This window comes from Ovis canadensis, chromosome 8 (genome assembly GCF_042477335.2).
Source record: "Ovis canadensis isolate MfBH-ARS-UI-01 breed Bighorn chromosome 8, ARS-UI_OviCan_v2, whole genome shotgun sequence".
Classification (NCBI taxonomy): Eukaryota; Metazoa; Chordata; class Mammalia; order Artiodactyla; family Bovidae; genus Ovis; species Ovis canadensis.
Window position 1 is genome coordinate 52412881 of NC_091252.1, and position 21711 is coordinate 52434591.

Sequence of the window (21711 nt, forward strand, 5' to 3'; positions counted from 1 at the left end):
AATGTATTCTGGCAAACAGGAAGTCCACTAAGATAACAAACCACCACAATCAATAACGCATGAGTGAGAAACCACAAAAACCTTGATCTATAGTGGCCACTTTCTGGATAACAAGAGGTTTCCAAAAGCCAGCCTGGGAAAATGTTAAAAACTGAGTAGGCATTTATGCTTAAAAATTTTCCTCAAAGGGTAAGAAGTATACTGGAGCAGACACAGCTTTACAAGGGGAAAAAACTCAAATATCAACATTATAAAGATACCAATGGCATATGCAAAAGGCACAAGCAGAGTTAAGGAGATATCGACTACTTCAAATGTGACAGCATCAACATATATCCACAAGAACAATAAAAAAAAAATTAAGGAAATACAGCATCACAGAAAGAAAATAGTATTGATATTTTCCAGCAAGCCAGCTAGAACATGCCAAATATACAATCTAATAAAGAATTCAAATTAGCTGTTCTAAAGGAACTCAACAAATTACAGGAAAACTTAGAAAGACATCAATGAATTCAAGAATAAAAAGATGAACAAATGATTCTTTATTAAAGAGAAGGAAATTATTAAAATTGTTAAAAAGAACCAAACAAAATTCAATGAATGACCTGAAGGATGCAATGCAACATGGCTGCCCACATGGAAGAAAAAAAATGTAACTTAGAGGGTAGGAATTTTAAAATGATAGAAGAGGGAATTTAAACTAAAAGAGAACAAAGAAATTCTATGTGATCAATGGAAATCCATCAAAAAGACAAATATCAGGATAATCAGGATTCCAGACAGAGAAGGGGGAGGGCAGGGAGTTAAAGAAATGAGAGGTGAAAATTTCCAAAATCTGAGGAAAGACTTGGACATATAAGTTTACAAAGCTAATAGATCATCCTTCTATCTCAAAGCAAAAAGACACCCTCTAAGACTTTAAAGGCAGGCAGGGGCGGGGTGGGGTGGAGAGGGAGAAAGGAATGGAAGCTACAATGGACTACCATTAGGATTTCTCTGCAGACACCCTTTAGGCCAGGGGACACTGGAAAGACATGTTTGAAGAGTTCAAAGATAAAAATGCCCAGCAAAGAATGGTTTATCTAGCAAAGTTGTGCTTCCCTGGTGGCTTAGATGGTAAAGAATCTGCCTGCAATGCGGGAGGCTTGGGTTTGATCCATGGGTCAGAAAGATTCTTCTGGAGAAGGGAATGGCTACCTGCTCCCGGAGAATTCCTTGGACAGAGGAGCCTGGTGGGCTACAGTCCATGGGGTCGAAAAGAGTTGAACATGACTGAATGACTAATTTCTCTGCAAAAACTCTTCAAGCCAGGGGGACAGTGGAATGACATATTTGAAGAGGTGAAAGATAAAAGTTCCCAACCAAAAATGGTTTATCTAGCAAAGTTATCCTTCAGATACAAAGAAGTAAAGACTTCCAGACAAACAACATCTAAGGGAGTTCACCACCACTACATCAGCCTTGTACTTAACGCTAAAAGGAGTTCAAGCTAAAATGAAAACAAGCTAATCAGTCACATGAAAGCACACAAAATTACACAATACACTGGGAAAGAACAGAAATATACAGTTAGATTTAGAAAACTGTAACTATGTAGTAGGATGGTGTGTTAACCACTCAACAAGAGTACAAAGTCTAAATGAAAGAAGAGGAAAAGAAGAGCTACTATAAGTTATTCATAAATATGCAACAAAAAGAGGTAAACTGTGACATCAATAATATAAAGGGAGGAGCGAAATGGTAGACACTTTATTGTTGTTCAGCCCCTAAGCTGTGTCTGTCTCTCTGTGGCCCCATGGAATGCAGCACGTGAGGTTCCTCTGTCTTCCACCATCTCCTGGAGTTTGCTCAAATTCATGTCCATTGAGACGGTATTACTATCTAACCATCTTATTCTCTACACATGAAGGAAAAACTTTGCAAGTTAAAAAGAAATTGTTATTAGCCTAAACTGGACTGTTTTATCTGTAAGATGTTATAACTCACTCTTTGGTAAAAATAACAATATACAGCCCTGAGGTACTCTTTTTCCTATTTGGAACCAGTCTGTTGTTCCATGTCCAGTTCTAACTGTTGCTTCCTGGCCTGCATACAGATTTCTCAAGAGGCAGATCAGGTGGTATGGTATTCCCATCTCTTTCAGAATTTTCCACAGTTTGTTGTGATCCACACAGTCAAAGGCTTTGGCATAGTCAATAAAGCAGAAATAGATGTTTTTCTGGAACTCTCTTGCTTTTTTCCATGATCCAGAGAATGTTGGTAATTTGACCTCTGGTTCCTCTGGCTTTTCTAAAACCAGCTTGAACATCAGGAAGTTCACAGTTCACATATTATTGAAGCCTGGCTTGGAGAATTTTGAGCATTACTTTACTAGCATGTGAGATGAGTGCAATTGTGTAGTAGTTTGAGCATTCTTTGGCATTGCCTTTCTTTGGGATTGGAATGAAAACTGACCTTTTCCAGTCCTGTGGCCACTCTGAGTTTTTCAAATTTGTTGGCATATTGAGTGCAGCACTTTCACAGCATAATTTTCAGGATTTGAAATGGCTCAATAGGAACTCCATCACCTCCACTAGCTTTGTTCATAGTGATGCTTTCTAAGGCCCACTTGACTTCACATTCCGGGATATCTGGCTCTAGATGAGTGATCACACCATTGTGATTATCCGGGTCATGAAGATCTTTTTTGTACAGTTCTTCTGTGTATTCTTGCCATCTCTTCTTGATATCTTCTGCTTCTGTTAGATCCATACCATTTCTGTCCTTTATCGAGCCCATCTTTGCATGAAATGTTCCCTTGGTATCTCTAATTTTCTCGAAGAGATCTCTAGTCTTTCCCATTCTGTTCTTTTCCTCTATTTCTTTGCACTGATCGCTGAAGAAGGCTTTCTTATCTCTTCTTGCTATTCTTTGCATTCAGAAGCTTATATCTTTCCTTTTCTCTTTGCTCTTTGCCTCTCTTCTTTTCACAGCTATTTGTAAGGCCTCCCCAGACAGCCATTTTGCTTTTTTGCATTTCTTTTCCATGGGGATGGTCTTGATCCCTGTCTCCTGTACAATGTCACGAACCTCATTCCATAGTTCATCAGGCACTCTATCTATCAGATCTACGCCCTTAAATCTGTTTCTCACTTCCACTGTATAATCAAAAGGGATTTGATTTAGGTCATACCTGAATGGTCTAGCAGTTTTCCCTACTTCAATTTAAGTGAATTTGGTAATAAGGAGTTCATGATCTGAGCCACAGTCAGCTCCTGGTCTTGTTTTTGTTGACTGTATAGAGCTTCTCCATCTTTGGCAGCAAAGAATATAATCAATCTGATTTCGGTGTTGACCATCTGGTGATGTCCATGTGTAGAGTCTTCTCTTGTGTTGTTGGAAGAGGGTGTTTGCTACGACCAGTGCGTTTTCTTGGCAAAACTCTACTAGTCTGCCCTGCTTCATTCCGCATTCCAAGGCCAAATTTGGCTGTTAATCCAGGTGTTTCTTGACTTCCTACTTTTGCATTCCAGTCCCCTGTAATGAAAAGGACATCTTTTGGGGGTCTTAGTTCTAAAAGGTCTTGTAGGTCTTCACAGAACCGTTTAACTTCAGCTTCTTCAGTGTTACTGGTTGGGGCATAGACTTGGATTACTGTGATATTGAATGGTTTGCCTTGGAAACGAACAGAGATCATTCTGTCGTTTTTGAGACTGCATCCAAGTTCTGCATTTCAGACTCTTTTGTTGACCATGATGGCTACTCCATTTTTCCTGAAGGATTTCTGCCCACAGTAGCAGATATAATGATCATCTGAGTTAAATTCCCCCATTCCAGTCCATTTTAGTTTGCTGATTCCTAGAATGTCGATGTTCACTCTTGCCATCTCGTTTGACCACTTCCAATTTACCTTGATTCATGGACCTGACATTCCAGGTTCCTATGCAATATTGCTCTTTACAGTATCAGACCTTGCTTCTATCACCAGTCACATCCACAACTGGGTATTATTTTTGCTTTGGCTCCATCCCTTCATTCTTTCTGGAGTTATTTCTCCACTGATCTCCAGTAGCGTGTTGGGCACCTACTGACCTGGGGTCTGTATACTGTCACCCTGCTTATTTAACTTATATGCAGAGTACATCATGAGAAACGCTGGAATGGAAGAAACACAAGCTGGAATCAAGATTGCCAGGAGAAATATCAATAACCTCAGATATGCAGATGACACCACCCTTATGGCAGAAAGTGAAGAGGAACTAAAAAGCCTCTTGATGAAAGTCAAAGTGGAGAGTGAAATAGTTGGCTTAAAGCTCAACATTTAGAAAACGAAGATCATGGCATCTGGTCCCATCACTTCAGGGGAAATAGATGGGAAAACAGTGGAAACAGTGTCAGACTTTATTTTTGGGGGCTCCAGAATCACTGCGGATGGTGACGGCAGCCATGAAATTAAAAGACGCTTACTCCTTGGAAGAAAAGTTATGACCAACCTAGATAGCATATTCAAAAGCAGAGACACTACTTTGCCGACTAAGGTCCATCTAGTCACGGCTATGGTTTTTCCTGTGGTCATGTATGGATATGAGAGTTGGACTGTGAAGAAGGCTGAGCGCCAAAGAATTGATGTTTTTGAACTGTGGTGTTCGAGAAGACTCTTGAGAGTCCCCTGGACTGCAAGGAGATACAACCAGTCCATTCTGAAGGAAATCAGCCCTGGGATTTCTTTGGAAGGAATGATGCTAAAGCTGAAACTCCAGTACTTTGGCCACCTCATGTGAAGAGTTGACTCATTGGAAAAGACTCTGATCCTGGGAGGGATTGGGGGCAGGAGGAGAAAGGGATGACAGAGGATGAGATGGCTGGATGGCATCACGGACTGGATGGACGTGAGTCTGAGTGAACTCCGGGAGTTGGTGAGAGACAGGGAGGCCTGGCATGCTGTGATTCATGGGGTCACAAAGAGTCGGACACGACTGAGCGACTGAACTGAAGTGAACTGAAGTTGGTAAAAATAAAACAAAAATCCAGAACAGATCAATAAAAGACAAAAAAGGAGGAGAAAGAGCATACCTCATGGAAAATAACCTTTACAAATGCAGGCAGAAAATACAATAATGGAAATACAAAACCAACACACAATGAGGTAGCATTAATAAATCTTTTAATTTAATGCCATTAATAAGAGAAGCTAAAGGCAAAAGAGAAAAGGAGAGATATACCCATTTGAATGCAGAGTTCCAAAGAATAGCAGGAGAGATAAGAAAGCCCTCCTCAATGATCAATGCAAAGAAACGGAGGACAACAGAATGGGAAAGATTGAAGGTATCTTCAAGAAAATTAGAGATACTAAGGGAACATTTCATGCAAAGATGGGCACCATAAACGACAGAAATGGAATGGACCTAACAGAAGCAGAAGACATTAAGAAGAGGTGGCAAGAATACACACAAGAACTATACAAAAAAAAAACATTAATGACCCTGATAACCATGACCGGTGTGATCACTCACCTAGAGCCAGATATCCTGGAATGTGAAGTCAAGTGGGCCATAGGAAAAATGACGAACAAAGCTAGTGGAGGTGATGGAATTCCAGTTGAGCTATTTCAAATCCTAAAAGATGATGCTGTGAAAATGCTGCACTCAATATACCAGCAAATTTGGAAAACTCAGCAGTGGCCACAGGACTGGAAAAGGTCATTTTTCATTTTAATTCCAAAGTAAGGCAATGTCAAAGAATGTTCAAACTACCACACAATTGTATCCATCTCACACACTAGCAAAGTAACGCTTAAAATTCTCCAAGCTAGGCTTCAACAGTATGTGAACTGGGAACCTCCAGATGTTCAAGCTGTATTTATAAAAGACAGAGGAACCAGAGATCAAATTGCCAACATCTACTAGATCACTGAAAAAGCAGGAGAGTTCCAGAAAAACACCTACTTCTGCTTTATTGACTACATCAAAGCCTTTGACTGTGTGGATCACAAGAAACTGTGGAAACTTCTGAAAGAGATGGGAATACCACACCACCTTAGCTGCCTCCTTAGCTATCTGTATGCAGGTCAAGAAGCAACAGTTAGAATTGGACATGGAACAACAGACTGGTTCCAAATCGGGAAAGGGATATGTCAAGGCTGTATATTGCCACCCTGCTTATCTAACTTATATGTAGAGTACATCATGCAAAATGCTGGGCTGGATGAAGCACAAGCTGAAATCATGATTGTCAGGAGAAATATCCATAATCTCAGATACATAGATGACACCACCTATATGGCAGAAAGTGAAAAGAAACTAAAGAGCCTCTTAATGAAAATGAAAGAGAAGAGTGAAAAAGCTGGCTTAAAACTCAACATTCAGAAAACGAAGATCATGGCATCAGGTCCCCTTACTTAATAGCAAATAGAGGAGGAAACAATGGAAACAGTGACAGACTTTGTCTCGTGGGCTCCAAATTCACTGCAGATGGTGACAGCAGCCATGAAATTAAGATACTTGCTCCTTGGAAGAAAAGCTATGACCAATCTAGACAGCATATTGAAAAGCAGAGACATTACTTCGCTGACAAAGGTCCATCAAGTCAAAGCTATGTTTTTCCAGTAGTCATGTATGGATGTGAGAATTGGACCATAAAGAAAGCTGAGCACTGAAGAAACTGTGCTGTCAGAGAAGACTCTTTGAGAGTTTCTTGGACTGCAAGGTGATCAAACTATTCAATCCTAAAGGAAATCAGTCCTGAATACTCATTGGAAGGACTAATGCTAAAGCTGAAGCTCCAATACTTTGGCCACTTGATGCGAATAACTCGCTCATTGCAAAGACCCTGATGCTGGGAAAGACTGAAGGCAGGAGGAGGAAGGGACAACAGAGGATGAGATGGTAGGATGGCACCACTGACTTGACAGACATGAGTCTGAGCATGCTCCAGGATTTTGTGATGGACAAGGAAGCCTGACATGCTGCAGTCCATGGGGTCACAAAGAGTCAGAAACAACTGAGTGACTGAATAAGTCCTTAAGTATTAATAACTATTCTAAACAAAAGTGGATTGAATTCAGCAAGCAAAAGGCACATAAGGGCCTGGAAGGATGAAAAACAAGAGCCAACTCTATGGTTCCAACAAGAAAGCTTTAAGGATCCCCATAAACTCAAAGTGAAAGGATGAAAAGGCATCCCATTCAAGTGGGAACCAAAAGGAAGCCATGACAGCTATACTTCTAACAATCAAAAGAGTTGGAAAACCTAAAGATACATGAAAAATAAACAAGAAACTCCTGAACAACCAATGGGTGAAAGAAGAAATCAAAATAGGAACCAAAGATTACCTTAAAACAAATGAAAATAAAATCACTTTCTACTAACCCTATCAGTTCAGTCACTCAGTTATGTCTGACTCTTTGTGATCCCATGGACTGCAGCACACCAGGCCTCCCTGTTCACCACCAACCCCCGAAGCCACCTCAAACTCATGTCCATCGTGTTGGCAATGCCATCCAATGATCTCATCCTCTGTCATCCCCTTCTCCTCATGCCTTCAATCTTTCCAAGCATCAGGGTCTTTTCCAATGAGTCAGTTCTTCACATCAGGTGGCCAAAGTATTGGAGTTTCAGCTTCAGCATCAGTCCTTCCAATGAATATTCAGGACTAATTTCCTTTAGGATTGACTAGTTGGATCTCCTTGCAGTCCAAGGGTCTTCTCCAACAGCACAGTTCAAAAGCATCAATTCTTCAGTGCTCAGCTTTCTTTACAATCCAACTCTCACATCCATACATGACTACTGGAAAAACCAGAGCTTTGACTAGACAGACCTTTGTTGGCAAAACAGTATCTCTGCTTTTTAATATACTGTCTAGGTTGGTCATAACTTTTCTTCCAAGAAGCAAGCGTCTTTTAATTTCATGGCTGCAGTAACCATCTGCAGTGATTTTGGAGCCCCCCCAAAACAAAGTCTCTCACTGTTTCCGCTGTTTCGCTATCAATTTTCCATGAAGTGATGGGACCATATGCCATGATCTTAGTTTTCTGAATGTTGAGTTTTAAGCCAACTTTTTCACTCTCCTCTTTCACTTTCTTATGGGATGCTCCAAAAGCCATTCTGGAAAAGATATTTGTAGTCATAAAATAAAGATGTTAAGAAATAGGAAAATTTACAAAGAAACAATCTGGCTTTACACCTCTAGGACCTAATACATGACAAGAAGACCAAGAACATCCTTTGGTGCTAGGAAAATTGGATAGCTATACACAGAAAAGAAAGTTGGGTCTATCCTATACTACTCACAACAAGCACCTTGAAAGAGATCAAAGACTTAAAATATAAGACAGACCTGATATAAAACTCCCTGAAGTAAACACAGGAAAGATCTTTGACACTGGTCTTGCTACTGATATTTTACATATGACACCAAAAGCACATATAACAAAGAAAATATCTTAAAGTAGGACTATGTCAATCTTAAAAGCTTCTACAAAGCAAAAGCAACAATAACACAGTTAAAAGACATATACTGAATAGGAAAAATTATATTGCATATCATATAATGAATAAGGGGTTAATATCCATCATTTACAAAAATTCATATAACTCAGTAACAAAAGGACTTTTGCCTGGAAATCCCATGGATGGAGGAGCCTGGTAGGCTGCAGTCCATGGGGTCACGAAGAGTCGGACACAACTAAGCGACTTCACTTTCACTTTTCACTTTCATGCATTGGAGAAGGAAATGGCAACCCACTCCAGTGTTCTTGCCTGGAGAATCCCAGGGACGGCGGAGCCTGGTGGGCTGCCGTCTATGGAGTTGCACAGAGTCGGACACGACTGATGCGACTTAGCAGCAGCAGCAGCAGCAGTAGTAACTAAAACCAGGCCTTTTTCCAAAGAAGACTTACAAATGGCCAATGGGCAAATGAAAAAATTAGTAATCACTTGGAAAATATTTACAAGTCAAAACCACAGTGAGATACCCTTTCATACCTATATCAACAGCTACCATCAAAAAAACAAGAGATAACAAGTTGTTATTAAAGATATAGAGAAAACAGAATCCTCTTATACTATATCAATATACAGTCACTATGAAGAACGGTATGGAGGATCCTTAAAAAAACTAGGAATCCAACTCCTGGGCATACACGTGGAGAAAATGATAATTCAAAAAGATACATGCATCCAGTGTTCACTGCAGTGCTATTTACAATAGCCAGAAGATGGAAGCAACCCAAATTTTCATCAACAGAGGAATAGATAAAGAAGTGGTACATAAACACAATGGAATATTACTCAGCCATAAAAAGGAACAAAACTGCGCCATTAGTGGAGACATGGATGGACCTAAAGACTGTTGTAGAGAGCAAAGTCAGGAAAACTAATATTATATATTAAGGCATATATGTGCAATCTAGAAAAATGGTATAGATGCACTATTTGCAAAGTAAAAATAGAGACACAGATATAGAGAACAAATGTATGGATACCAAGAGGTGAAGAGGGAGTGAAACTGATTGGAAGTTTGGGATTGACATTTATATACACTATGTGTAAAACAGGTAACTGAAGAGACCTACTATAGCACAGGGAACTCTATCCAATGCTCTGTGGTGACCTACATGGGAAGTAAATCCAAAAATGGGGGAATATATGTATAGCTATGGCTGATTCACTTTGCTGTACAACAGAAACACTACAAAACAACTATACTCAATTAAAAAAAGAAAAACAAGTCATCTTGCACAAAGTTGATATATAATAGATTCACAGGTCTCTGTATTATTTTGTTCATGAAAAAATCTTGTATGTCTCTCTACCCATAGCAGCTTAACAGTGAGTTGGCACCTTTTGAAGAATCAGAAAAATTTAAGAACACTCAGTTTCTCCTTTTGGCCCTAGTGGTAGAGACACTAAGAAGACGGAATCAAAACAGGGACAGTTTTATAAAGGGTGTATTAATGAGTCGAATTTTCATACACTCAATTACATATTTTTCTATATTATTTATCTGTGGGACATGATTCTATGTAAATACATGTAACTGAAGGGACAGAAATTAGAGGGAAGAAAAAGTTGAAGGGAAGAGGGGAAAACAGTAGGAATACTTTGTGACTTCCCATCAGATAAAGGTGCATATTGTAAATGTCAGACCAATCATAAAATGAAGGAATATATCTAACAAGTCAGAAAAGAATATAAAATGGACTAAACATTTTCAATACAAGTAGAGGCAGAAAAAATTGGGGAAAAGGACTAGAACAGATGTGATATATGGAAAACAAACAGCAAAATGAAACATGTAAAATCAACTATATCAATATTAAAATAAATGAAATAAACAGGTGTTAAAAAAGAAGAGATTGTCAAACTAGTTGTTTTTTTTTAAAGAAAAGACCAAATTATATGCTACATGCCTAAAATTTGAAACAGTACAAATGTGCACCAAGATGAATGCAGAAACAAATCGCTATAATTATACATGGAATAAGACTGGCAATAATGACTAAATTTCAGAACAGCATGCTGAGTAAAAGACTCCCCCCTACACACATATATACACACAAATATTTAATGATTCTATTTTTATTTAATAGTAAAACATTTACAACAACTACTCTATATGATACATAGTTTCCTTGAATGTAGACAGAGCTAAACAGCAGACAAAAATTTGGGGGCTATAGAATATTTTACTTCATATTGGGGTGATATTTAAACAGATGTATAACATAAAGTGAGAGAATTCATTGTATCTTATGTCAATCAGAATTTTATAAAATTCACAGAGTATTAAATTAGAAATCAATAAAAATAATACACCCAGAAATGTTAGTGTTAACATGTTATAACAACAGTTTAATCTAGAATTTGTAAGTTTAAAATTATAAACTTATAATGCAAGATTAATTAATAATTTCTGACCCTATGGACTGTAGTCCGCCAGGCTCCTCTGTCCATGGGATTTTCCAAGCAAGAATACTGGCATGGGTTGCCATTTCCTTCTCCAGGGATCTTTCCAACCCAGGAATCGAATCCCTGTCTCCTGCATTGTAGGTGAAATGTTTGCTGCTGAGCCAGCAGGGAAGGTCAATTAGTAATTAATGTTCTACAAAAATTTACTGATACATTCACATACATATCTAAAATACTTACCAATTGAAGCTGAGTACATTTGTTTCATGTGAGTTTCGATGACAGAAGGATCCCGAGAGCTGTAACTTCCCAACTCAGGATAAAACCTGGAGCCAATGTCATCAGGGGGGTTGTGCTTCCCTTTGGGATATTTCTTGGTTATCCTAGGGTCCCAGTGTGAGAGAACTGGATGGTCCCAATGTATATATTTACCATCAAATTGTGGATTTCCATACCAACTGTAATAAAATACATGTAAGTAATAATTCAGAGGTGGCAGTTGTTCTGGATGAGCTTCAGAGGCTACGGAAGCTTTCACAGTGATTTCCTCAGTTTTTAAGTTCTTGATGTTTGTTTTACTGCTGATTTTGTCACTCTCTTGGGAATCAAAACCTTTCGTCAAATGAGTTTGTTGCCGAATTTCTGGAAGAAGCTCAAGTCCAAAAGGATCTCCAAAAGCTGCTTTGTTTGGTCTCAGCATTTTTAAACCCATCATCAGAGAGAAAATAAACAGAATAAAAAGTGATAAAATGAAGCAAGTCCTTCTTCGAAATTTTGCCATGATGTCATCCTTTAAACTCCAAAACGGTAAATGTTTAGCTGTAACATATTGAAAAACAACTATTAGTAACTGGTATTAATAATATTTTCCAATGTATTCAAAAGGAAAACTAAAATCCATAAAGTTTGTTACACTGAAAAATTTTAAAGAGTATTATGATGTTTAACAATTAATAGCTACAGAAAGAATCTATACATAATTAGACTGAATAGCAGTATTTATTTGGAAATATCACAATTACATTTTTGTCAGATAAAGAATTTAAGCATGTTTTTTAAGAAAGTGAATATATTCTTCACCCTTTGGACAGATTTTACATATACTGTTATAGAAAAGAAACATTCCACCCAGAGACTAAAATTTTCTAAATATGAAATAAAAACTTCAGATTTAAAAAGGAAATATTTATGAATATATAAAAAGCCTAGTCGTTCAACAAACTTAATTTCAACAAACTTATTATTTGACTGCATCAATTATAATCACCATTTTTTCCCCACCCCATTTCACCAACTCAAGTGTTATACTCAATTTTGATCTTGTCTCTCATCTCGCATTATGGAATAAATTACACACATCAGAATTTTATGTCCCATGTGTTCCTTAAACATTTTTAAAATTTTCCTCCTTTTGTCTCTCTATGGTTCATTCTGAATATTTTCTTCTGAACTATCTTCAATTTCCTGACTCTCTCCAGTGGCAACTAATTTCAGTTATAAATTTAGTCTTAAATTTTTCATTTAATTCTTCTCTAAGATATCAGTTTTCTGCTAAAATTTCCTATTCCTTGAATTTTGTAACCCCATTTATTTAAAGTCTACCTCTAATAACCTGAATTTGAATCTTAAGATTCTCTTTCTATTGCCTGTTTGTTTTTTTCCTCTTAATATCCAGACAGTAACTATTTTTTTATAGGCTAAATTATTATTTTTACTAAATGCTACACATAGAATATGAAAAGTTTCAGAGATAATGTGAGGCTCTACATGTTATCTTCCCTCAAAGAAAGCTTATTTTTATTTCTTGAACACTTTTAGGGTAGAGGAAGATTATCTTAGTATAATCACATTGGAAGGGTGGGTGCTGAAGCTGAAGCTCCAATTCTTTGGACACATGATGCAAACAGCTAACTCTTTGGAAAAGACCATGATGCTGGCAAAGATTGAGGTCAAGAGGAGAAGGGGGCAACAGAGGATGAGATGGTTGGATGGCACCACTGACTCAAATAGACATGAGTTTGGGCAAACTGAAGGAGATAGTGACGAACAGGGAAGCCTAGCGTGCTATAGTTCATGGGGTCGAAAAAGTCGGACACAACTTAGTGACTGAACAACAACAATCACAGATGGAAATCTTCAAAACTGGGTTTAAGTCCTTGCAAATATTTGGTGTATTTCTGATTCATCTTTACTCCATTATACTTACAGGTCCTGAAATCAAAGTCACAAGTATTTACCAAGATATCTCCTCTAGGATGGGCTTTAGAAGGGCCCTGAATTCCAATTTTGGTCCCCAAAGAGCCATGAAACTACTGAAAGCTCTGTTCATTTTCTCAGCTGCCATTTTTTCCTTATATTCTCAGCTTCTCTGATGCTACTTTTGAAGCAGAGGTTTTAAATAATGCCCCTATTTCCCACCTTAATCTCTCAAAGAATAATGTAAGTTATAGGGTTCAGAATCATTCAAATATTCATATAATCCCTCCTGAATTCACTTATATCCTTAGTGTAACAAAAGACTTTCTATACCTAAGACTCAAAATTCAGATGCAATAAATTAAAAAAAAAGATTAATACATAAATTTTTAAATATATATGTCAAAAAACACTACAAAATAAAGTGAAAAGACAACTGACAATCTTAATGAAAATATCTGAAAGATCTTCTGTATCACTCAATATTAGAAAAATGTAAATTAAAACCATACAAATATATCATTTCTTATCTATGAGGGTGGCAAAAAATAAAAAGCATGAAACTACATCCTGTTGGCAGGAAAAGTGAGAAAATAATCACTTTTATGCGTTGATAGTGAATAAAATCTCTTCAACCTTTTCTGGAATTTGGTAATATATAACAAAATTACACATCCATTTTCCTTTGATTCAAGAATCCTACTTCACAGAATTTACCTTGAAAATACACAGCCAATAGTAAGTACATAAGTTAACATGCAGCACTGTTTGTAAAATACTGAGTATTCAGAAAAAATAAGGAAGAGCTTTGACATGAAAGAAAGTGATTCTGTGGATAAAGTGCTAAGTGAAAAAAGCAAAACGACAATAAGAAAAAATAGATTTTCCCAAGTGAGCAAAAGAAACAGAAAAACAAGAATCTAGTAAGGTTGATTGTCTACAGAGGGTAAAGAGAAACTGAAAAATATGGGGTGATTAAAACAGGGTAGAACTGTGGATAATGAAAGTAACTGAGTATAACCTTTCATATAGGTTTGTCATTTTAAGTTATGTTTCATTTCACATACTCAAAACAAACAAAATATATTAGAGGTTAAATTCCAGTTAACAAGTAGGTTATTTATGCTATGATGAAGGTTAGCAATTCTTAAAATATTTAATGTACATTGTGAAAATAAGCAAAATAAGCCAGAAAATGGGGCTCAGGTTGTTTACTGACCAAAAAAAAAAAAAAACAAAAACAAAAAGAAAAAAGTGTTACAAACACAGAAAGTAGGAAGCTAAAATGAAACTTGTATTGTCAGACTGCAATTGGCAGTATCAATATGGATGCATGGCTTTTAAAAGATAAATAAATTCATGTGTGGGGGTGGGTAAATGGGTGTGTACACATACAAATACATGCACATTATTTCCTAGTTCTGTCCACTGAGAGTCTAGAACCAAAGAAATCGTTGCAGCAATAAACCCATCTGATGACAACATTGTGAATTTTACATACCCTTCTATACTGAATAGAACCAGGTTGATTTCAAGAATGTGGCTAACAAAGTACAAGATGAGCTTGGAACAACTTGTAAAGGAAAATCAGCCTGAAATGAAAACCAGTATGGCCTGAAAATCAGGAATTACTCAAAAAATGTAGCGCTATGTTCATAGGACACAGAAGTTAGCTTAAAGAGGCAACTACTGACAAAATATGGGATGATTTCAACATCAAAATTATGAATAAGAATAATAAATTACAGATATAAAATAAGGCTTTATTTTTTTAAAAAAATAAGACTTTATGAATCTATACTGATATTTTAAAAATGTGAAAATAAATAAGTGGAATAAATAAAAACATAATGGAATACCAATTAATAAATTTAGATGGAATAACAGAATTAGACTATCACCACTTGGCTACTACTATATTAAGCAAGAATCATTAATGGATATTAATGAGGGGTTCAAAGAAATAGGGTTTATGAGAAATAGGATATCTACATATTGGCAGAGTGTCCCCCCCCAAAAAAAGTATACCAAATTTACTACAAAGGGAGATATATACAGCAACTTAACAGTGCAGAACCTAGCAGACACCGCCTTACACAAGTGATCAAAATTAATTTTATCAGTTGATTTGAATAAATAGATTAACATGAGTCTATACAGTGAGTGCCCTAAGAAAAACATACAATCATTGCTGCAGTATTTCTGTCAGCATTAATCTGGATCTAATCATGAAGGAACATCAGACAACATATTAAGATATGCATACGTATACATATTATATACAATGTGTATGTAAAATTATATACAATGTAATATATGAATGTGTGTGTCTGTGTCACAATAAAGCAAATGTTTTATGGCAAAACAGTATCATTTGGTGAATTTACAGGAAAAATACACAGAGATTTTCAAGTTGTTTATTTTTTGAAACTTTTAAGTCTAAAATCATTTAAGAACAGGTAAGAAAGGAAAAAAGCTATCACCAGCAAACTGGAGGACCTGAACTGTTAATATAAACCTGCTTATTTCCAGGAAGGACCAACCCATACAGTCTTTCAACTCTGCACTGCAGGACTCCAGGGAGTAACATTACTTTGTAGGGAATGTGACAGTCTCGTGCACAGGAATAAAGAGGTGATATAACCAAGTTCTGACCTGCCTCTATGATTTGTTGCCCTAAAATTTCAAAGTTGACAAAATAAGGAAGAAAAATTTATATGGAATAGGTATTTTATAAGGAAATAATCAATGGTAATGAATACTGACAAATCATAGAGAATGGGCACAATAACTACTCAATTTAGAAATTATAAGATGGATTTTTGAAACACTGATTAGCTGAATAGGGTGAAATTCAAGGAAGAGTCAGGATACATAATGGAAGGAATATTGATTCAGGAATTTGAAGATGTACGTTTAAGTCAACTATGTCAACCTAACTGTGTGACCCTGAGTTTTTTTTAAAACTGGTCTAAAAAACAATTAACTGTTCTGTTTTCTGACAAAGTTGTTCTGTAAATCATGCAAGATAATATATGCAAAATAAAATATAAAAGGGTAATGTTTTAATCAAATACCACCAATTAGATTTAAAAAAAAGTGAAGAAATATGAAACAGTTCTGAGACATTTATATATTTGTAAGACCCACTTTTCAGAGCAATAGATGAACACAAAACACAAAATATCTAGTTAAAAAAGCTGCTGCTCTCTCCTTTACCTCTAAATCTATTTCTCTTTTCCTTTCATATTATTTCCAATAAATCTAATCTACCTAAATAAAGACAGGCCTCCTGTGCTTACAATTTGGACTCTGCAGTTAAAATTCTAGCTGGGCTTTTTTTAGCCATTTCATCTATATAAGTGACTTGAAAATTTCCTTTCCTTTCTCATCTTTACAATGAGTTATTACCTCACTCAAAGGATTTTTATGAGGATGAAATAAGTTAATATTCCAAAACCCTTGGAATCTTTTTTGGCTTAGTGTAATATTGAATGAATACAAACAATTATTTATTTTGATGACGATTGTTATTAAAGATAGGTGTCTAGCAAGCAATCAGTTAACACACAGTTTACTCTCTCTAAACACTATTCTCCATATGGCTAATTTCTGGACTACTACACTAATTCATCAAGACAAAGCTAAACTGTTGCCTCTTCTTGATACTTCTCCCAATGATTCCAGACTGAAAAATACTCACTTTCCCATATAGTCTATTATGGCATTATTATCTACTTTTTAAATTGGCATCTCTTTATCTATTGCATCATGCTATTTAATGTATTATACATCCTACTAGATTGTTCCATAAGATCCAGAAATGGAGTCCTTACCTTTACACTATAGTAGAACCCAACATATCTTATATTTGCTGCTAAGTTGCTTCAGTCGTGTCCGACTCTGTGCGACCCCAGAGATGGCAGCCCACCAGGCTCCCCCATCCCTGGGATTCTCCAGGCAAGAACACTGGAGTGGCTTGCCATTTCCTTCTCCAATGCATGTAAGTGAAAAGTGAAAGTGAAGTCTCTCAATCTGGTTGACTCTTAGCGACCCCATGGACTGCAGCCTACCAGGCTCCTCCGTCCATGGGATTTTCCAGGCAAGAGTACTGGAGTGGGGTGCCATTGCCTTCTCCAATCTTATATTTAGTCAATGACTATTAAATGTTCAACTTAAAAAATTTAATTTCTGGCCCTTTTGTTTTTGACATTGGTATCTATTTGGGCAGTATGTGTACAAACAGGTTCTACAGACTATACATACAGTTGACATGCCCAGTCTATACTGAACATATTATATAGGAAGAATCATAGCTAAATAGATAGATTCAATAATTTTTAAAATCCATTTTACTAAAAACTATTGTGTCCAAATTAGCAAAACAATGAAACTTGAGATGCCTACCAGGTCTAATGATCTTTAGTAGAAAAAGTGTGGTGGAACTACTTAGTTGGTTTCAACACAAAAAAGTTCCAGAAGTCACCTCAGAGGAAAAAAGTTCCAAGTTAATTACAGATGTATAGATTTCCAGAGGAGTCACCTACTCAGTACTCAGGGTATTGGATAAGAGAAAATCTAGCATCTTCAAAGGGCACATGATAAACTAACACACAGAAGTAATATATTTGTTCTTTTGAAACTCTATGTCTTCTACTTTTGCTTTTTGTGATTTGGAGGTCTTTCAATCTTTGAAATGATTAACTTTAACTTGTAGATCTAGCAAGATACGAGAGATCCAGAATCAGTGTGATACTATGATTTCAAAAAGGATTAGCTCCCATCCTGCTATGCAGAAAGCCCCCCAAAATTTAATTTTTTAATTTTTATTATTATGTTATACAGATTTCTGATTGCTTTCTTTTTCTAGCTGTTTTCCTGACATTATCTTCTGAGAAACCATTGAAGAGAAATATAATTAATTCTAGCTTTTGACTGTAGTGTTGAAGAAGACTCTTGAGAGTCCCTTAGACTGCAAGATCAAAGCAGTCAATTCTAAAGGAAATCAGCCCTGAATATTAATTGGAAGGACTGATGCTGATGCTCCAATACTTTGGCGACCTGATGCGAAGAACTGACTCATTGGAAAAGACCCTGATGCTGGGACAGAGTGAAGACAGGAGGAGAAGGGGACGACAGAGGATGAGATGGTTGGATGGCATTATTGACTCGATGGACATGAGCTTGAGCAAGCTCAGGGGGATGGTGATGTACAGGGAAGCCTGGCGAGCTGCAGTCCATGGGGTCGCAAAGAGACAGACACAAATGAGCAACTGAACTGAACTAAACTGCCAACAGAGCAGTTGCCAACTTCTTCCCAGTACCTGGGCAAATAAATGGCTGAGTAACCTGAGGTTAAGCAATGAGCAAAGAGCAAAGAAATTCAGTTCTAGAACTCAAGCTCCTCCTGTTATCACATCCTTCCTACATTTTAGACAAAGCAAGCTTAGAGAATACACCACCATAAATTTTGTGACAGATGAAAACTGCCGACATGTGATTATGTTTTCACTTAAAGATGATTATGTTATTACTTACTCATAAACTGTAGTCCAGATTAAATCTGAAGAAAGTTTATTTTCTTACATACTCAATATTCACCGTGTGACTGACAGCAACAGCTCTGGTAATGTTTTATGCATAGAACCTAGAAATCCGCAAGATTCCCTACACAATACTATTTTTCCAAGGTTTACATATAGTTCAATACGAATGGAGTAACACACTGTCATGAAAATGATGTGCAATCGTGTGACTTAATATTGCAATACCTTGACTTTATTTTGTATTTTTCTTTCAACTATTGTCTAAATTTGGTTGTTGTTGTTTAGTTGCTAAACATGTCTGACTCCTTGCGACTCCATGAACTGTATGTAGCCCACTCCGCTGTCCATGGGATTTCCCAGGCAAGAATCGTGGAGTGAGTTGCCATTTCCTTCTCCAGGGGATCTTCCCAACCCAAGGATCAAACCAGGATCTCTTGCATTGCAGGTGGATTTCTACCACTGAGACACCCAGGAAGCTCCTGCCTTAATACTTTAACATAACCAACTCATTCCAGTCTTACTTGCCTTTTTCTGAAGTCATATAATTAACATTATCTTCCCTTGTTTTATTTTTTTTTAAGTACTTCCACATTTTTCCTTAACTTGTATCTGCAAGGTCTCTAACTGTTGAAACAGAAACCAACAGTCCTAACTGCCTAAATTTTCATTGGTTCCTCTGGAAAATCGTAAAAGATACTATTCCAGCAGAGTTGCATCCTTCAATTCAGCAAACGGTAACAGTCTAAAATGATAGTGCCAAACGCGGAACAGGTGAATGGAAAACGCATCTATGCGTTGGCCTCGCCACCCTCGCTCTCCTCTCCCCACGCCTCGGCGTCCGGAGACCGGAGCCTGCCACCTTCCTGCTGCAGCCCAAGCCAGGTAGGCCTCAACCTTCCCACTTGCCCCTGAAGCACAAGGCCGAGTTTGGGGACAGAGGGTAAGGCGGTGAAAGGCTTTTCCATCACTCCTAAAAGTCGCAACTTCCCGGGAAGCGAAAAATACCGAGGCGACAAGAGGTTCGGCTGCAAAAAAGTGGCGGAAAGGAGGCCGACAGGTTCGGGATAAAGTAGGATAGAAGACAACAAAACTAACCCTAGCAAAATTAGGTATAAAAGCGAAGGAGTGGGGTTCCCAAGTTCTCGAGGCTCGCAGCGAGACGCAGCCCGCCGCGGCCGCCGCAGGGCGTTGGGGCGCAGGGTCAAAGGCCATCTGCAGGCGAGCAGATTGGCTGGCGGGTAAGAGCGCAGGCGCCGAGGGTGGCCCCAGTGCCGGCCACAACTGAGCCAGCTGGGCCCAGAAATCTACAGCTACTCACCAGGGTCTGGGAATCCAGACACCAGTAGAGGATCAGCCGGCGGAGACGCTGAAGCTGAGAGCAGAGGTGGCCCGCTGCTGCCGGGCAGTGAGCCTGAGCAGCCCCGCCTCCCGAAGGGCGCGCGCACCGCGTACTGGGAGCCCCTAGGGGCGGGGCCAGAGTGGGGTAGGGCTCGCTAAGTGGGCGGGGCTCTGGTTTCCCGGCACAGGTCCTTCTGGTCTGTAAGGGAGGGAAGGGGTGTAGATGCGTTCAGGGAGAGATTTTTTAGAGTTGAGTTAAGCTGGACTCCCCCCGCCCGCTTTCCCCAAATAGAGGAAACCCATTCCTTAGAAACTAGCGTTCTAAGGTTTTGCTGGAAAGCTTTGAAAGTGAAAGTGAAAGTCGCTCAGTGGTGTCCATCTCTGTGAATTCTCCAGGCCAGAATACTGGAGTGAGTAGCTTTTCCCTTCTCCAGGGGATCTTCCCAACCCAGGGATTGAACCCAGGTGTCCCACATTGCAGGTGGATTCTTTTTCAGCTGAGCCACAAGGGAAGCAGAGGTATCCAAAACTTCCTTTTAACTGGATTACACTGGCAGTTTTCGAACATTGTAAATTAGAGAACATCTTGCCCTCCAAAAAAAAAAAAAAATATATATATATATATATATATATATATGAAACTTTACTTGGAAGCTAAAAGACAGAAATGACACTTTTTATTTGCAAACAAATTGCGTAAAATCACGTGTTGGAATACTTTTAGAAATAACTGAGAACAATGAGGCAGCTGTGAAGAAAAAGAACTTGTGAAATAGCGGTTACAGCTGAAGGTTTTCACCTTAAGTCAGAAACCAAGAGAATTCTCTCTTTTGTTTGGTTACCTAGTAGCAAGGAAATCCTCACTGACAGTCTAGAAGTTGCTGATATGAGCAATTTTGTAAGAGTTCTTCTTTAAATCTCACTGGATTTTCTAAACAAATGTTAATTGCGAAATATGTATATGTGAATGTACCCCATATGCACACATTTTAGAGAATAATAATAAAAAACAATACCCAGGTACTTACTGCAGACCTGAAGATCCAGAAAAGTGCCAGCATTTTTGAAGCCAACTCATTGGAAAAAACCCTGATACTGGGAGGGATTGGGGGCAGGAGGAGAAGGGGATGATGGAGGATGAGATGGCTGGATGGCATCACTGACAGGATGGACTTGAGTCTGAATGAACTCTGGGAGTTGGTGATGGACAGGGAGGCCTGGCATGCTGCGATTCATGGGGTCCCAAAGAGTTGGACACGACTGAGCAACTGAACTCAACTGAACTGAAGAGGCCTCTTTAAAATTTTTTCCATCCCAGCCCGAAGTAATTATTACTCTAAATTTTATATTATTCATTTACATGCTCTTTTTGAAAATATTTATGTGTGTGATTCCCTAAAAATACAGCTATCCTGGTATTGTATTTTGATCTAATAAGTTTACACTACATTTTTTCCTCCTTTTTTTCACTGCATATTCAGTTTTTGAGGTTCATCTACATATAAATCCATTTCACATGAACTGGACTGTCACATCATTATTTGTAACACCCACACACTATTGTAATCAACCCACACTGATTGTTATAATCAGATGGTAGTAGCATCTGATTGATCTTTTAATTTGTATTTTCTGTCTTGCTAATATGGTTGTGCATCTTTATATGTTTAGTGGCTATTCGGGTTTCTGTGAAATGCCTGTTATCGATTTTGGCTCATTTTTTGGTTGACTTGTTTTTTTAA

At 37.9% G+C, this 21711-nt stretch overlaps 1 protein-coding gene across 1 annotated transcript in view; it reads right to left on the reverse strand.

Moving 5' to 3' along the window:
- Positions 1-20094, reverse strand: part of MANEA (mannosidase endo-alpha) — an 80382-nt gene extending 60288 nt beyond the window's left edge. The window contains exons 1-2 of the mRNA XM_069599246.1: positions 19950-20094; positions 11130-11708 (exon numbers count right to left, since the gene is read on the reverse strand). Coding sequence (XP_069455347.1) covers positions 11130-11670 — 541 coding nt within the window. The 5' untranslated portion in view covers positions 11671-11708; positions 19950-20094. The remainder of the gene's footprint in view (positions 1-11129; positions 11709-19949) is intronic.
- Positions 20095-21711: the final 1617 nt, after the last annotated feature.